The 13,188-nt window shown below is 40.1% G+C and overlaps 6 protein-coding genes across 8 annotated transcripts in view; 1 reads left to right on the top strand and 5 right to left on the bottom strand.

The window, feature by feature from the left end:
• Window positions 1–2,333, bottom strand: part of Al (aristaless) — a 59,467-nt gene extending 57,134 nt beyond the window's left edge. The window contains exon 1 of the mRNA XM_064356519.1: window positions 2,315–2,333. The gene's annotated coding sequence lies outside the window, so the exon portion shown is untranslated. The remainder of the gene's footprint in view (window positions 1–2,314) is intronic.
• Window positions 1–13,188, top strand: part of LOC657024 (glutamate receptor ionotropic, kainate 2) — a 318,038-nt gene that overhangs the window by 255,678 nt on the left and 49,172 nt on the right. The gene's annotated exons all lie outside the window — the stretch shown is intronic.
• On the bottom strand, window positions 3,568–8,028 carry bel (belle). Its single transcript, NM_001160249.1, has 6 exons — window positions 7,870–8,028; window positions 7,473–7,672; window positions 5,384–5,786; window positions 4,986–5,323; window positions 3,773–4,788; window positions 3,568–3,665 (listed from the first exon to the last, which is right to left on the bottom strand). The coding sequence occupies exons 1-6, from the start codon at window positions 7,912–7,914 to the stop codon at window positions 3,568–3,570; spliced, it is 2,100 nt and encodes a 699-aa protein (NP_001153721.1). The 5' UTR covers window positions 7,915–8,028.
• RpL8 (Ribosomal protein L8) lies at window positions 8,616–10,118 on the bottom strand. 2 transcript variants are annotated; one of them, XM_962890.4, is made up of 4 exons: window positions 9,998–10,118; window positions 9,508–9,813; window positions 9,137–9,340; window positions 8,616–8,977 (listed from the first exon to the last, which is right to left on the bottom strand). In XM_962890.4, exons 2-4 carry the CDS (start codon window positions 9,800–9,802, stop codon window positions 8,703–8,705), a joined length of 774 nt encoding a protein of 257 aa, XP_967983.1. In that variant the 5' UTR covers window positions 9,803–9,813; window positions 9,998–10,118; the 3' UTR covers window positions 8,616–8,702. The 2 variants fall into 2 exon arrangements, with proteins under 2 accessions (XP_967983.1, XP_008193915.1); XM_008195693.3 differs by lacking the exon at window positions 9,998–10,118 and adding an exon at window positions 9,869–9,893.
• LOC103313165 (venom protease) lies at window positions 10,160–11,645 on the bottom strand. Of its 2 annotated transcripts, none has more exons than XM_008195694.3 (6): window positions 11,487–11,645; window positions 11,159–11,443; window positions 10,931–11,069; window positions 10,717–10,877; window positions 10,564–10,665; window positions 10,160–10,519 (listed from the first exon to the last, which is right to left on the bottom strand). In XM_008195694.3, exons 1-6 carry the CDS (start codon window positions 11,545–11,547, stop codon window positions 10,206–10,208), a joined length of 1,062 nt encoding a protein of 353 aa, XP_008193916.1. In that variant the 5' UTR covers window positions 11,548–11,645; the 3' UTR covers window positions 10,160–10,205. The 2 variants fall into 2 exon arrangements, with proteins under 2 accessions (XP_008193916.1, XP_015835833.1); XM_015980347.2 differs by having other exon boundaries at window positions 11,159–11,431; window positions 11,487–11,612.
• On the bottom strand, window positions 11,928–13,076 carry Sarnp (SAP domain containing ribonucleoprotein). The gene is made up of 5 exons (NM_001160250.1): window positions 13,011–13,076; window positions 12,731–12,880; window positions 12,397–12,678; window positions 12,234–12,350; window positions 11,928–12,179 (listed from the first exon to the last, which is right to left on the bottom strand). Exons 1-5 carry the CDS (start codon window positions 13,059–13,061, stop codon window positions 12,000–12,002), a joined length of 780 nt encoding a protein of 259 aa, NP_001153722.1. The 5' UTR covers window positions 13,062–13,076; the 3' UTR covers window positions 11,928–11,999.

The following is a 13,188-nucleotide window of genomic DNA, read 5'->3' as shown; positions in this document are numbered from 1 at the left end:
TCAAATGCAGGAAAATATAATTTTTTGATTTGTGAGACTAGTAATAATAAATGTTAAACCACCAATTTTTTTTAATATGTAATTTACTAAAAAAAACGGCACTTTTTCAAGTCATTAAAAATGACTTCTTAATTCTTAGTTTAGTCACAATACATTGGAACAAACGGTAATTATTTAAAAAACACAATATCTTCTAGAAAAACCTTTATTAGGTATAGATTTGCATTTTTTCTTACCTAAATAAAATAATCAACTCTAATAGGTATTTTTTAACATTTTTTCAAGTTTTTAATTCGAATATCTTCTCTTTTAAAACTTAATTGCCCATTACAAAAGTAGAAATATATCAACAAATATTCAACTGTATAACTTAAGACTTAGGTAGGTAGGTATATCAATTTTTCTCCTAGACTACTTTCTTTCTTTACAGAAAATTACTTTGGTACAAACCAATAAATCGAAGTAAACGTCAGTTCAGTGCTTTTTAGAACATCTGGGATGATACATTCTCTCAATCATACTTGAATGAAAAAGATGGGAAAAGAATTAATTTTTTTTCAACTTCTCAAAGGTAATTATACTAAATAACCTCGAGAAAAAATTAACTTTAGTGTACTACAATTTTTTACGATGTGATCATTTCAATTTATAATTAGAGTAGGCTTTATTAGTTCTTTAACATTTATATGCAAACGGTGATTATTATATTTAATTAAACAAGCTGAAAAGTCAAATAATAAAGTTTAAAACGGTAATATTTAATTAGAATAAATTTTCGCAATAAGTTTGCACTAGTTTATCAAGAACTCGTCAAAGAGGATTTGTCCAAATTTTTTACGAAAAATTGAAAAGGGGGTTAGTATGTAAGTAAATGTTCTTTTTCTTATAACTTTATTCTCGAGTTTACACCAAAAATTTAGAAAAATCTTTCAAAAAAATTATACACAATTTATCCTTTAGATAACAACCATTTGACGTAATACGGCCTTCTGCACCTTTTTTAAAATTATTATTTTTAATTTGTTGACTAGAGCAAAACAACTAAAAATTACAATTTTACATTTTAATCTACATTTTAATACGTTCGGCCTTCGTTGTATGCAATTGCAACAGTTTAGAAATCATAATTCCTTGTAAATTTATTTTTCCCCCTGCAATAAGTGCTGCTTATTTAGGTAATGTTTGATAAAAATAATATTCTCGGATATCTTATCACCTTCAATGTAAAATGCAATTTTTCGAAATTTTAATTTCAAACTAGTACCTAATAGGCACCATTTAGAAAATAAATTATACTGAAAACTATCTGAAATATGTGACCTTTCATTAATATCCTGTCAAAAACGGCTTGGAACTACTCGGTTTAGTTATAATCACCATGTTTTACAGCTATTTTATACGATAAAATCCCCATTAAATTTCATTAATAAATAAGGAAGATAGAGTGTTATGACTGCCGGCATTAATTACAATTTACCCTTTTAACGTCATTTGTTACCTGCATAAACAATATGCTGATGAACTCTTCATTAAAACGCAGAAATGTAAACACACATGTTATAACGCGCGATAAAGTTCTATTAATAAATTCCCACTTTAATTTACCCACAATTAAGCAAGAATTTGTTTTCCACATTTTTACGTTTACACAGCAAATAAATTTTTTCCCTGTCCTTGCCAGCCCGGGAACTATGCTCTTCACAATTAACAATTCCAATTTCAACGATTCCATCTCAAGGCAAGGAGAACAAAGCCGATTTTTTTCGGCTTCAGTCGAAATTTTTGAGCCACTGAGAGGTAAAACGCCTCATTATGCGCCTTATTAGCATTTAATTCCCATAATTAAATATAAAGCGCATAAATTTCGTCAAGTCTCCGATTTCTATAAACCCGTCTCGTAAATCGGGCTTTTTTCCCAACTGTTATTTTACAACTTAACATTTAACGTCTTAATTAGCCTCGCCAGATGCAAATTGCTTGAAATAAAGCCAATCTGATTAAAACTCGCTGTTAGCACTCTTCTCAGACATAAATTTACATGAAACATGCACGCCCGAAATGTCTCATCAACCAATCCGAACCCGACATTCCCTGCTCTTTTTAGAAAATGGCGGCCGCTCCTGCGGTCGTAAATTTATCCGAGACCGACAGATAAAAACTTAATTGAATCTTAATTATCGGTCCGCGGGGAACCCCCGCCTTGTTCGTAGGGGAGAGGCGGGCAAGGCCGACGCATCCTTATTACCTCCACCGTGAAAATCGGCATTTTGTGCCTTAAACGCCCATTGTGCGATTTTTTGCGAAAATAACTCACCTGAAAGGTGTATTAAGTCATTGGGTTGCTAAGTAGAACTGACTACACTTATTTATTTTAATTATAAAAGCCTCGATAAGGCTTATCCTTGGTTGGGGGAAATGAAACGGCAATTGGAGTTTGAAATATCTTTTATTTATCATCAATAATGCCAAACGGCACTTTCTACCAGAACAACTTGTAAATGCATTAAAATAAGTTATAAATACTCTCGACACACATGAGATGAGAGTAACGGAGCATTTTGCCATCCCTTTCTTCGTGTTAAAATTACCAACTAATAACAAACTTCCGAGCCACTCAAGACAGTGAGTGTTCCGAAAGTGACGCACAGTTGCAGTCACAGCTCCTCACGTTAAAAACAGTTCAACAATAAGAATGTGCATCACATTCTGTTAGAATAGGCACCGATTTTCTAACCGTATCACAGGGAGTGCAAGCTGAAACCGAAATTTGAGAGAAAAAAAACAGGTTAGGTATGGAGGCACGAAACATGTGCCCACTCTAACAAGTCAAACCTTTTAGTCCTAGTACTATTAATTATTTAATAAGTTATTGTTCATACGCTAAGATTTATTCGCATTGTCGGTGCGACTGCTGACAAATCAGTTGTGCCAACCATAAAACTACGTATCATTAAAACGATCGGTAAATATCACAGTCACAAGAAGAATACTCTTAGCGCCTCAAATAGCTGTAACTGCAACGCTATTTTGAGCCGTGAACCCCCCAATTCGGTCATGTCGCGCAGACTAGAACGCCTTAGTCGAGTTAGTTCGTTTGAATAAATAAGTGAAACGAATTTTTGGCTCATCAATACTTAAAGTCGCAGTTTATGCTATCGTAACTGGGATAGCAAAATTTACACACCCATTTGCACACAGAAAAACAAAACCACACACTCGCTTATGCCAGAGTACAAACTATAATTGCGGAAATGTTTTTTGTTTCTTAAATCTCTAGCTGTAACTAGAATTATCTACGGTAATTAATCGATTTATGCAATATAATGTGTGTCGGTGAGGTGGATTATTACATCGATCCAGGCTGAGTAACGGCGATTCGAATTTGAAATAATACAAGAGAAAAGAAATAAAACAAGTGGGAAACTTCGTGTAATGCCCTGCTAATTAATTACACACGCGCGGCTTGGAGAAATCAGTTGTGAAGGCCTGGATGGTCGGGGTTGGGGGAGGAAATCGCTATTGTAATGAAAGGAGTCTATTTGAAAGAAAAAACTTGATTTACTTCGTCTAATTCTCCCACCAGTCGTCGCGACTGTTGGAGTTCGAGTTCGAGTTGTAGTTACCGCCGAAATTGCCGCCGCGGTCGAGGCCGCCGTAGTGGCCACCTGAAACAAAATTACAAAATAACATTTCAAACCGTTTTTTTTTTTAAATAATATAACAAGATAAAAATTCAAATAAAAACAATGTAACTTTTTAATTGTTTACGCACCTCCATTGTTTCCGAACCCGTTATTTCCATATCCTCCACCGCCTCCAGATCTCTGATTTCGGGACATCCCCCCGGACTGTTGCCTATAATCTCTTCCCCCAAAACTGCTTCCTCCCCCACCTCCATACCGGCTCTTCCCGCCTCTGCGTCCCGAACTGGGCATTCGCCCGTCGGCTGCTACGCCCTCCAACCAACTCGGGTACTCCTGCTTGGCCTCAATCAACAAATCCAATAAACCACTCGCCAAATTCCTGTTTCTATCATTGAAGAACGACGTTGCCAAGCCCAAATTACCCATTCTTCCCGTACGCCCAATTCTATGAACGTACTCTTCGATATCCGAAGGCAAATCAAAATTGATAACATGTTTGACATGGGGGATATCCAACCCTCTCGCCGCCACGGCTGTTGCCACCAAAATCGGGGTATTCCCCGAACGGAATTGCCTCAAAGCATCCTCACGCTCTCTTTGACTCCGATCGCCGTGAATCGACGTCACGGGATAACCCTCAAAGTGGAGGAACTCCTCCAAAGAGTCGGCCCCTTTTTTCGTTTCAACGAAAACAAGAGTCAAGCTTTCGGCCGACGGTTGGCTCATTTCGGCCGCATTGAGAAGATCAAGGAGGAACGATCGCTTGTCGTGCTCTTCGACCCAAACCACCTTCTGGGTGATGTTCTCGGAGGTGGAGCCGACACGACCCACAGCAAGGAAAATGTAATTGTCGAGAAAATCGCGTGCGAGCATTTGAATTGGCGAGGGGAAAGTCGCCGAAAACATGAGGGTTTGACGCTCGCCGGTCTTCGGCATCGTTTCTTTCTCGACGATTCGACGAATTTGCAACTCGAAACCCATGTCGAGCATACGATCGGCTTCGTCAAGGACCAAGTAACGACAGTAGTCAAGGCCGATGCGGCCGCGGTCGATCATGTCGAGGAGGCGGCCGGGGGTGGCCACCAGGAGGTGGCAGCCGCGGTCCAAATCGCGCATCTGGTCGCCAATATGAGCGCCCCCATAACTGGAACAACCAATGCCAAGTCAAACACAACGAAATTTTTGGTTAATTTTTTTCAGTTTCGAAGAAAAGTGCGTATTGGTGGCTCAAAACAACCAAACTATCAATCTTTACAACAAATAGCACGATAAAATCATGTTTTTTTAAATAAAGATAAACCTAACCTAATTTAAATGAAGAAAACTGTTTTATCGACTTACACAACGCAGGGGCGTACGCGCGACCTGTAGGCGAACTTCTTGCTCTCGTCGTAGATCTGGGTGGCGAGTTCTCTTGTCGGTGCCAATACCAGCCCAAGGGGGTACTGCTTCCTTCTGCTGCGTCCGTGAGTAATATTCGGGGGTCCATGTTCGTACATTTGGTTCAAAATCGGCACTAGAAACGCTGCAGTCTTCCCAGACCCAGTCTGGGCGCAAGCCATCACATCTCGCTTGCCCACAATTATCGGAATTGCGTATTTTTGTACTGGAGTCGGAGTATCATAACGTGCTAAGTTTATGTTGTTCCGTATGATCTCAGTCAACTGTACTTCCTCAAACTGTCCAACAACGCAACAATTACAAAACGAAACTAAACACCACAATGTGTGGCAACTTACAGATGTAATGTGGCGCGGGACTTTGTCCCCGGTTGCTTCAACAGGTATATCTTCATACTTGCTGAAGTTGATGCCCGTATTGCCCGTGCCGAAGAGCTCCTGTTCGAGACGTTCGTCTCTCGGCATCGGAACGGTCCAATCGTTCTCGTTGTGACGGTCTCGGTTGTCGTTCCAACGACCGCCTCCGCCGCCGCCTCCACCACCGCCTCCGCGATTCTCGTTGCGGTTGTCGCTCCAACGACCGCCGCCTCCTTCGCGAGGCTTCTCTGGTTCCTGCCACCGATCATTACGGGGCAAGTCACGCTCCCGCTCCTGTTGGCGACCGCCGCCGCCGCCGCCGCCACCTCGACCCCACTCCTCTCGCTCAAAGGTCTCGCCATTCTGGAAATTGTCACGGCGATTCCTGGAAAAATAACACCACGAAACTGTAATACAGTCAAACCTCCTTAACCCGAACCTCTTCCAAGCAAAACTGCATGGAGTCGAGTGGTTCCATGATAGTTAACAAGAAAATTTCAAAATAATTGACTCAGACTGTGCTTTTTGCAAGTTTGTGTTAAATATTTTGTGATCAAGATTTTTTCAACAAGTATCTGTTTAATGTTGCAAGAAGCTGTCGTTTCTGGTAATTAAAGTCAAAAAACTTTGAAGAGCTTAATTTTGTGAAAAAAGGCTCAAACAATGTTTTGAAGATTAATTCAATTCGAAAATTTGCTGTACTACCGCTCAAGAGTGGTGGTAAATTTAAGATTGCGTGACTACGGGGTTTTTCTCTTTAGCAACACTCATGAATAATAACGTAATTACGTGCATAAATGAAACGGAGCGCGTTAAAATAATTCCAGGGGTATTTTTAAGTGACGCAATGGGTGAATTTTTTACGTGTTTGCATAATTTTTATGTGACATTTTCGAATGCGAAAGTGAGCAAACACACATATTTTCGAATAGAGAAAGTAATATAAATATTGGTAAAACTGATGGGTCAAACAGAATAAAATAATGTAATAACAATTGATGAGACGTAAATAGCTTGGGTATTTTGATACAAATCGATAAATGCTGAATTGAGTTTCGGTAATGTCGCCCACTTCACTCATAAAAAAAAGTAATCGATAATAGCTACTCGTAATTGGCCTATTTCGTCACCTCGTTTCGAAAATAGAAACTTATTTGTTTCAATACTAATACTAATTACTACTAAAATCCGGCCGTTAGATCGCAAAAAACCTTTCATTCTGAAAACATTTGCATATTACATAATGTACAACATGATTTTAGTTGTTCTACAAAAATATAAAGAAGTGGTTGCAGCAGACAGTACGTAAAATAATTTCGTAAAACTAGCTCAAAATTATAATACAAAATAAATTTCATACTGTAAGAGTAATTTCAATTTAGTTAAAAAAAATATTTCAGAAAAAATTATCGACTCTCAGATGATAATACAGAAACTATCAATTTGTGCTCTATTTTATTTCAAAAAACGCCAATGCGTGATCGCCATTTTCTACGAACAACTGAAATGAGAAGTACACACTATCATAGCCTACTCTTCTGCCAATTCAAATGAATTCGTGTCATACATTTTTGATAGGACAGTAATTCATAGCAAATTGTTCAAGATTTTATTAATTACGCCGTAGCATTATCAATGACGTTAAATAATTAATCAAGCCATTTATTGTCTATTAAGGCCACATCAAAACGTAAACAATTTCTTAGAATTTTTGTAGACTAAACAAATAATTCATAGCGCAAAATTCGCATTTATTGCTTCATTCATCGTAAGAACTTATCACTGAAAAAAACCGTTTAATCAAAACATTTATGGATGTGCCATGACTCAAGTCAGTGTTCTGACATTTAGGAAATTTTCGAAGGAAAGAATGTGAAATTTAAAAATTGCGGGCAACTCTGGCCACGTGACAGCCCGCCAACTAGACCTGGCGATCACGTTACAAATTCTTAGGTTACGGATTAGCGAAAAATGAAAGGATTGCGGCGAAAACGGGGTCATAACTGTATAAAAAGGTCCGTTTTCTGGCTGTTGCGCCCGTTTCTAGGTTATGTTAATGCGTAATACTAGCCTAGTGTTGAAGCTGGAGTAGTCTCCTGCGCGGTTATCTCTTCCGCCGCCTCTACTGCTGTAGTTGCTTCTTCCGCTTCCGCCTCTGGATTCGCCTCTATCTCTATCGTAGCTACTTTCGGCTGAACTCTGTTTGTTACGCAAGTGCGGGGGCACGTAACGGCCGCTGGGTGCGCGACTCTGCAAGTCCAGACCAGCAAACTAGACCAAAGGGAGAAAATTGTTAGTCTTAAAATTGATCGATTCGTTGGGAAAAGCCGCGGACTCGACGAGTCACCAGGTCCGAGACCGCCGCTCGCCGATCGATAGTGGAAGTCTACACGACCTCCATTGTCAAAGGCTTCCGGGTCATAGAAACGTGGTAAACGGCCGCTTATAACCTAGTACTGCCCACTTACCTGCTGCTCTAGACCTGATCCATTTTGGTTGGGTGCATTACTCATATTACTACTAATCAAGACGAGTGGTAGAAGTTTTTAGCTTCAAAAACCTCTAATCTAAAACTTATGAAAAGCGTCTTTGGCAGATTCACAAGAGGCGTTCATTCGCGATTCCGCACGACACTGCTGCGCAAGCCCGGTCTCGGATCCTGATGGCGGATGCTCGCTCAACAAAGACTTTCTAATGAAAAGCAACGACGATTTTTACAATTTCGAACAAAAAGACACGCTTCACAAACGCCGAAAATGAGCGGACTTGACGTCTGCAAATGCCAAACGGCTCGCACGAAAAGAGACGACACGATTAATTTCCACAATGACGTTCGCGCCAAAATCCGAACTGACAGACGGAACGTCAAGCGAGACCCTTTCTATTGGCCCACTCTGAACGGGGCTCAGGAGGGAGTTGAGATTAATTTTTGCTGAATTGTTACTACGGAGGACTATGGCTTAGGAGACGAGACAATACAAACTCGCACGATTTTCGGAACCCAAAAATATAGTACTTCGAGCGTTATACCGTCTTGGTCTTAGAATTAAAATTTGCATTTCGTTCTGTATTTTTCAAGACGCTGCAAGTGCGCTTAAAAATACATGTTAGGAACTTTTTTTGTCTTGATTTGTGTTTGATACCTTGCTTATTTTTGAATTTCTACGTTCAAATTATAAGGGACAAGGGAGGAAGGGCAAAAAAACAGACGAAATGAAGTAAAAAACCTCTCAGCCATCCATATATTCCACAAAATGTCAATACAATCAAATATGAAACATACGGGGGGCTGTCACTTAATCTAATCGTCCTTCTTGGACTCGACTTTGCCTCCCCTGATAAGACCCGTCCTGCGAGCAGCAATAAGACCGACTTTACGACCAGCTGATGTTCCTCTCTTGACGGTTGAAGCTTTACCAATGTGCTGGTGATTACCACCACCGTGGGGATGCTCAACTGGGTTCATGGCAACACCACGTACTTTAGGCCAGCAGTTACGCTTGACCTTGTATTTGTGATAAGCGCGACCTGCCTTCAAGATGGGCTTGTCGATACGGCCACCACCGGCAACGATTCCTGAAATGATTATTTTGTAAAACTGAACAGTTATTTTGAATAACTGAAAAAATTAATAAGAACAGTCGTCAGAAAGAGCCTCTATGTGGTAATCATGAGTCATGGATAATAGAAATCATCACGACATTAAAAAAAATAGTTAAACTTTTTGATACTAACCAACCATGGCCCTGTTGTTTGACGGAACGACTTTCTTAGCCCCTGAGGGTAGTTTTACCCTTGTTTTCTTCGTATCGTGATTGTGGGCAATAACAGTGGCGTAATTACCAGAAGCGCGGGCCAAACGGCCACGATCGCCTGTCTTCTCTTCAAGATTACAAACAATAGTACCTTCAGGCATTGATCCAATTGGCAGAACATTACCTAAAAACAGTAACTCAAAAAACCAAAACCCAAAATAAAGTTAACTTTAAAACAAATAAACACTCAGAAAGAGCCTCTAGTAAATAAATCGTCACATCTTAATCAGACTAGACTAGAAATCATCACTTGAACCCACAAAACCAATAAGACAGTCAACCAACACTCACCAATTTGGAGGTTTGCTTTCTTTCCACAATACACAAACTGTCCCGTGTACATGCCTTCAGGCGCAATGAACAACTCTTTTCTAGTCTGGAACTTGTAAGGGTCCCTGAAATGTACAACAGCTAAGGGGGCTCCACGACCCGGGTCGTGGATAATGTCTTTAACGACTCCCTTGATGTAACCATGACGTTCAGAGAAGTCCAAATAGCGCAGTTTAGGAGCCCCCTTCCGCCGGTTGGTGTGGGACTTAAAGACGGAACCCGCACCTTTACGCTGTGCACGAATTACACGCCCCATCGCGGTTCAGACTGAAAAATAAGACATGTTACCATTCACATAACCTCAGTAACGGGGACAAAATACGCTAAAATGTTGATAAGGGATTGTGCAGGGTGGACAAGGGGGTGGTTTTTGGGGGATTGAAGCCCCGGATGGACAAAAATTGCTTAAATATATTGAGATATTGTTGAATTAAGTTTCTACAAAACCTACCGTGTTGTCAGTTGTCAATAGAAAAGGACGGAGATCGCGAGAGAAAGAGATGACTAGAAGAGTTTTTCGTTTTATTACCAAAGCGCGAATTTTAATTCGAATGATTTTTTTTGTTTGACTCATAAAGGAGTACTTGAGTTGCGACTTGAGTAATAAACGATAATTATTTCAGTTCATTTTTTATTTCCACAATCAATACAATTACAACTTAATCTAAATTCTTCTCAATCCAGTCCACGAAAGCCGTGACTCTTGTGTAAACCCCCGGATAGCCGGGTTCGGCGCACCGGAAGCCGTACGAAACAATGCCAATTTGGTAAATGCGAAAATTTGACCCTTCGTTGATTTCGTTCATTAGGGGCCCCCCAGAATCTCCACCACAGGCGTCTTTATCACCGTTCAAAGAACCAGCACAAATAATTTTATTATCGATTGTGGCGACTCTGGAAAAGGCCCGTTCGCATTGTTGCTGATTTAACACGGGGACGAAAATTTGTTGCAACGTTGAGCTGGAAGGGCCATCTAAAAATAATACTAAAAATTAGTAAATATAAAAAAAAACGTACTAAATGAAATGGAGCCCCAGCCGGCCAAAGTCGGTTGAAAGTTGAGGTAAGACATGGAGCGGTACGGGTCGATGGTTGGCAAACAAACGGGCCATACGGTAGCTGGTTAAATAAACACAATAAAAATAAAGCAGAATTTTTTCAATGGCTTACGATTATTCACTGTTTCTTTTAATGTGAGAATTGCAATGTCGTTGGTAAATCTGGCGGGGTTGTAATCGGGGTGAATTTTCGCTTTAGCCAGAACTATAGTTGAAGGGGTAGCCCCATCATCGTCTGAGTATAAGTCCAGGTCGCCCAAACGAGCAATATATCTAAATACGATTAGTAAATTATTCAAGTATTCAAACTGAAATTAAGATTTTACAAATCTCTCCGATTGTGTACGCAGTGCGCGGCCGTCAGGACGTGTTTTTTAGTGATCAGGGAGCCCCCACACAGCCACTTGGGCATGTCCGGGTTCTTTGAGTTCCTGTACCCCAGCGCGACAATCCAGGGAAATTCCCCTAGAACAATTCGCCGAAGTGTTCACTCCTTATCACACTTATTTTTTGATTTATTTTTAAATCAACCTTGAACCGCGTTCCCTATTTACCCAGTTTTGCTGGCACTCCATTGACCACTCTCGGGATCGTGTTGTTGCTAAAGCCACAGGCTGGACTTTTGGGTAATTTTGATGATGTATTTGTACTTGTGGCCTGTTTGGGGCAACACACCACAGGGTTGCGCCCCGAATATTCGCAAACGGCAGCCCTTAGGTAAGTTCGAACCGTGTTGTTTGAGTTGTGGTTCATGAGAAGATTGAGAAGGAAGGGACAGTCGTCAATGTTGGTGCAAGATCCGGGTTTTTGGTCCGGAGTAGTGCATTCTGTGCCAATTGCTTGGGACAAATATTAGAGCCAAAGTGCGTTTTTTTGACTCACCTTGGCCAGAAACGTAAATTTTAATACAAAATAATAAAAATATTGAAGACTTGGGTAACATTTTGGTTTGTTTGTTACTCTGAACAAAGTTTAGAAGCTACTGGAGGCTGTTTGGGGGTGAAAGGTTATTTGGTGTCTTATCGGTTTGTTGTGGATGCAATAAGTGGAATTGATAAGTTCGTACGTTTATTGGAAACACTAGAGAAGTGGAGCGTGGTCTATTTTTTTTAATATATACTTCTAAACAAACGATGCTTATGTGAGTTTGTTTTGTGTAAAAATTACGCAATAATTGTTAAATATTATAGTTCGGTGAAAAATTGACTTCACAGATATTTATTTATTTTATTAAAAATAAATTGTTTGAAAAATAGCGAACTCGGTAAATTTTTTTATTATTTTGTTTCGATTCCCTGACTTGGGTTTAAGACAAACAAACACTTGTGGATGAAAAATTTATTAAAAAGTAAATACAGTAAATCAAAGAAAATTCTATAATACAAATTAAAACGTTTATTTCACAGGCTGTTTAAATCTTTCGAGACGCTGTTTGGCCTTGTCCTCTGGCGTAACAATCCCGAATCTCTCCTTCCGCTTTTCCAGCCTCTGCTGTTGGTCCAAGCTCACCATGGCTGTAGAGACGGACCCTCCAAACCTCTCCGCCCTTTGCTTAAGCACGTCGATACTCGTGTTCTGAAATTATAAATTAATAAAACAATACAATTAATCAATCAATAATCAACGTGCCACTTTAGTTTGTGCCGAATTTGTTGGATTTGCGGTCCCGAATCGTTCAGCCCTTGCAACTTTTTTCGCCTCATTGCTCAGAGACACATCGAACTTTTTCGCCCGCATTTCCAGTCGCTACAAAAAATAGCTAATTTGTGAAAAACGCGACCAAACAACTCACTTCTTTCGCTGAAAGGCCCGATAGTTTGACTACCCGTTTTTCCTCAGTTGAGCCGTTAGACTTGACCGAGCCTTCCTTACTCTCAGTGGAAATTCGCGTGTTCTCAATGAGTGGCGTGTTGCGGTTGAGAACGACTTTTTTCGGAGCCGTTTTCTCCTGTTTTGTACCGTTTTCGTCCGATTTGCGTTTTTGCCCTTTGGGCGCGAGAGAGTCGTTCAGGGCAGTGTCGATATCACTTATCACGGATTCCGTGGTCTCTAAATGTACGTCATCGTCGTCTTCCTACAAAACCAAAGTCACAAACCGAAAAAGTAAACACTTGTGACCCCATTACGTTAAGCAAGTCTTCGTCAAGATCGTCAACTGACTCGTTACTGGTCCTCTCGTTGGCTTTGAGAGCCGATTGTAGTCGCTCGATCAAGTCAGTTTTGTTCCCGGACGTGTTCAAGCCCCGGCTTTTGAGTTCCCGTTTCAAATCTGGAACCTGCAAGTGTACACAAAAACATAACCACAAACGTAAATGTGTAAATTACAAAAAACAACAAGACGGTGTAACAAGATTATAGATAGGGATTAAAGGAATTTATTAAAACTATTTGGGATTCATTATTTACCTTTAATTTGGAAATATCAATCCCACTTTCCAAAACAGAAACGTCCGCCATTTTCGCAGTGTGCGTCCAAAACACGATCACAAACCCAGAAAGAAGAATTTCCCCATTCAATTAATAGTGCTCCAAGCGGTAAAATTAAAATTGAAACAAAATTGCAACAAAAAACAGTTAATTATCA

This window comes from Tribolium castaneum, chromosome 5 (assembly GCF_031307605.1).
Source record: "Tribolium castaneum strain GA2 chromosome 5, icTriCast1.1, whole genome shotgun sequence".
Classification (NCBI taxonomy): Eukaryota; Metazoa; Arthropoda; class Insecta; order Coleoptera; family Tenebrionidae; genus Tribolium; species Tribolium castaneum.
Note: the sequence above shows the minus strand (reverse complement) of the source record. Positions and strands in the feature narration are given on the sequence as shown.